The sequence below is a fragment of the Acanthamoeba castellanii genome (assembly GCF_000313135.1).
Source record: "Acanthamoeba castellanii str. Neff unplaced genomic scaffold scf7180000084762, whole genome shotgun sequence".
In the NCBI taxonomy this organism is placed as follows: domain Eukaryota; phylum Discosea; order Longamoebia; family Acanthamoebidae; genus Acanthamoeba; species Acanthamoeba castellanii.
This window is the reverse complement of record NW_004457518.1, coordinates 338,830-340,450: the sequence shown is the minus strand read 5'-3', so window position 1 is coordinate 340,450 and position 1,621 is coordinate 338,830. Positions and strand designations below refer to the sequence as shown.

Here is a 1,621-nt window from a genome sequence, read left to right as displayed (position 1 = left end):
CGCCCAATGCACCAACCAAAATTCGAAGCCCTCTGCCCCCTTGGCCAATAGGCTTATGGGCGGACTTTTTGGCACAGTGAAGGGCTTGTTTTTATTTTCCTCTCCGTCATTGGAGCTCTTACCCGTGAGCCTCAAAAACCTGCAGGTTCAGTCGGTGGCGCATCTATTCTTCATCAACTTCCAACTCACACACCACCTACGCTCCGCTCCACTCTACGGGATGCACCAATCCCCCAAAAAGATTTTCTTCGTCGCCCTGGCCGTACTCTTCTGTGGGTTGGCCCTGGCCGACGAGGGCTACGGCGGCTACCATGGACCAGTCGAGGCCGTCGTGGAGGCGCGAGGCCGCACTGGACCCGGCCTGGCCTTTGTCTCCTTCAATGCCACCAGCATCGACGCCCGTGCCAAGCGCGGTACGCGGTTCCCCCACCTATCTTCACCTTCATCATCTTCTCAACTTGTTCGGCGTCGCCTCGTTTCACCACGATCGCGGGTCTCAGTTATTGGTTCTTGTTTTGTCCAATGAGCAAGCACATTTTCTACTTTTTTTTTGCATTTTTTTAAATCAAAAAAAGAAGCAATGTATTTATGCTGTTTTCCCCCTTTGCAGTCTACAGCCTGTCCCTGAACCCTACCAGCGGCGCCTCCGGTTCGACGTTCACCGCCACCTACTCGGCCGACGATTGTACCACTCGCATTCTTACTTTTTATTTATTTTATTGTTTATGCTGACGTCACGCTACGTGGGGGGCAGTGACGAGCACGTGGATCGGCATCTTCGCGAGCGGGTCGTCGTCGACGAGCAACTTCAAGTACGTAACGGCCGCCAGCGGTTCGGTCAGCTTCAGCACCTCCGGTCTCGCCGCCGGCACCTACAACGTGTACCTCGTCATCTCCACGGGCTACGTCAAGGTACTCGTGTGTGTCATGTCATGATGCATGTCGTGTCGTGCCGTGTCGTGCGGTAACTAAGCTCCGGGTGTGTGCTCCAGGCCAGCGCCACCTACACCGTGACTGGAAGCTCCACCACCACGGGCTCGACCACGGGCTCGACCACCACCACTGGCAGCACCACCGGCACCACGCCGTCTGGCGATCCCACCACCTGGTACGCACACCACATACCGCACGCACGCATGACACACGCACACACCGCACACACATGAACTAACGTTATGCGGGACCCACGCAGGTTGAACGCGCACAACGGCAAGCGGGCGCAGTACGGCGTGCCCAACCTCGCGTGGAGCACCAACCTGCAGACCTCGGCCCAGAACTACGCCAACACCCTCGCCAGCGGCTGCACCTTTGCTCACAGCGGCGGCAACTACGGTACGCGCGATCGTGTGCGGTGAGTGCGTGTGTCATGCGTGCGGTGCCTCACACGGCACACAAATGATGTGTTTAGGTGAGAACCTCGCTATGGGCTACTCGAGCATCCAGGCGGTGCTCAACGCGTGGGTGGACAGCGAGGCCCAGTACTACAACGCGGCCACCAAGCAGTGCAGCGGCGGCGTGTGCGGCCACTTCACGCAGGTCCTGTGGCGCACCACGTCGTACGTGGGCTGCGGCATCGCCCGGTGCGCCTCCAACACGCCCATCTACGTGTGCCAGTACCTGC

The 1,621-nt window shown here is 58.8% G+C and overlaps 1 protein-coding gene across 1 annotated transcript in view; it reads left to right on the top strand.

The window, feature by feature from the left end:
* Positions 1–220: 220 nt before the first annotated feature.
* The window catches only part of ACA1_235200 (SCPlike extracellular subfamily protein), a gene marked incomplete at both ends in the record, with an annotated part of 1,612 nt that continues 211 nt past the window's right edge, over positions 221–1,621 (top strand). Inside the window, 6 exons of the mRNA XM_004341038.1 lie at positions 221–413; positions 611–685; positions 755–912; positions 993–1,108; positions 1,193–1,332; positions 1,409–1,580. Coding sequence (XP_004341086.1) covers positions 221–413; positions 611–685; positions 755–912; positions 993–1,108; positions 1,193–1,332; positions 1,409–1,580 — 854 coding nt within the window. The remainder of the gene's footprint in view (positions 414–610; positions 686–754; positions 913–992; positions 1,109–1,192; positions 1,333–1,408; positions 1,581–1,621) is intronic.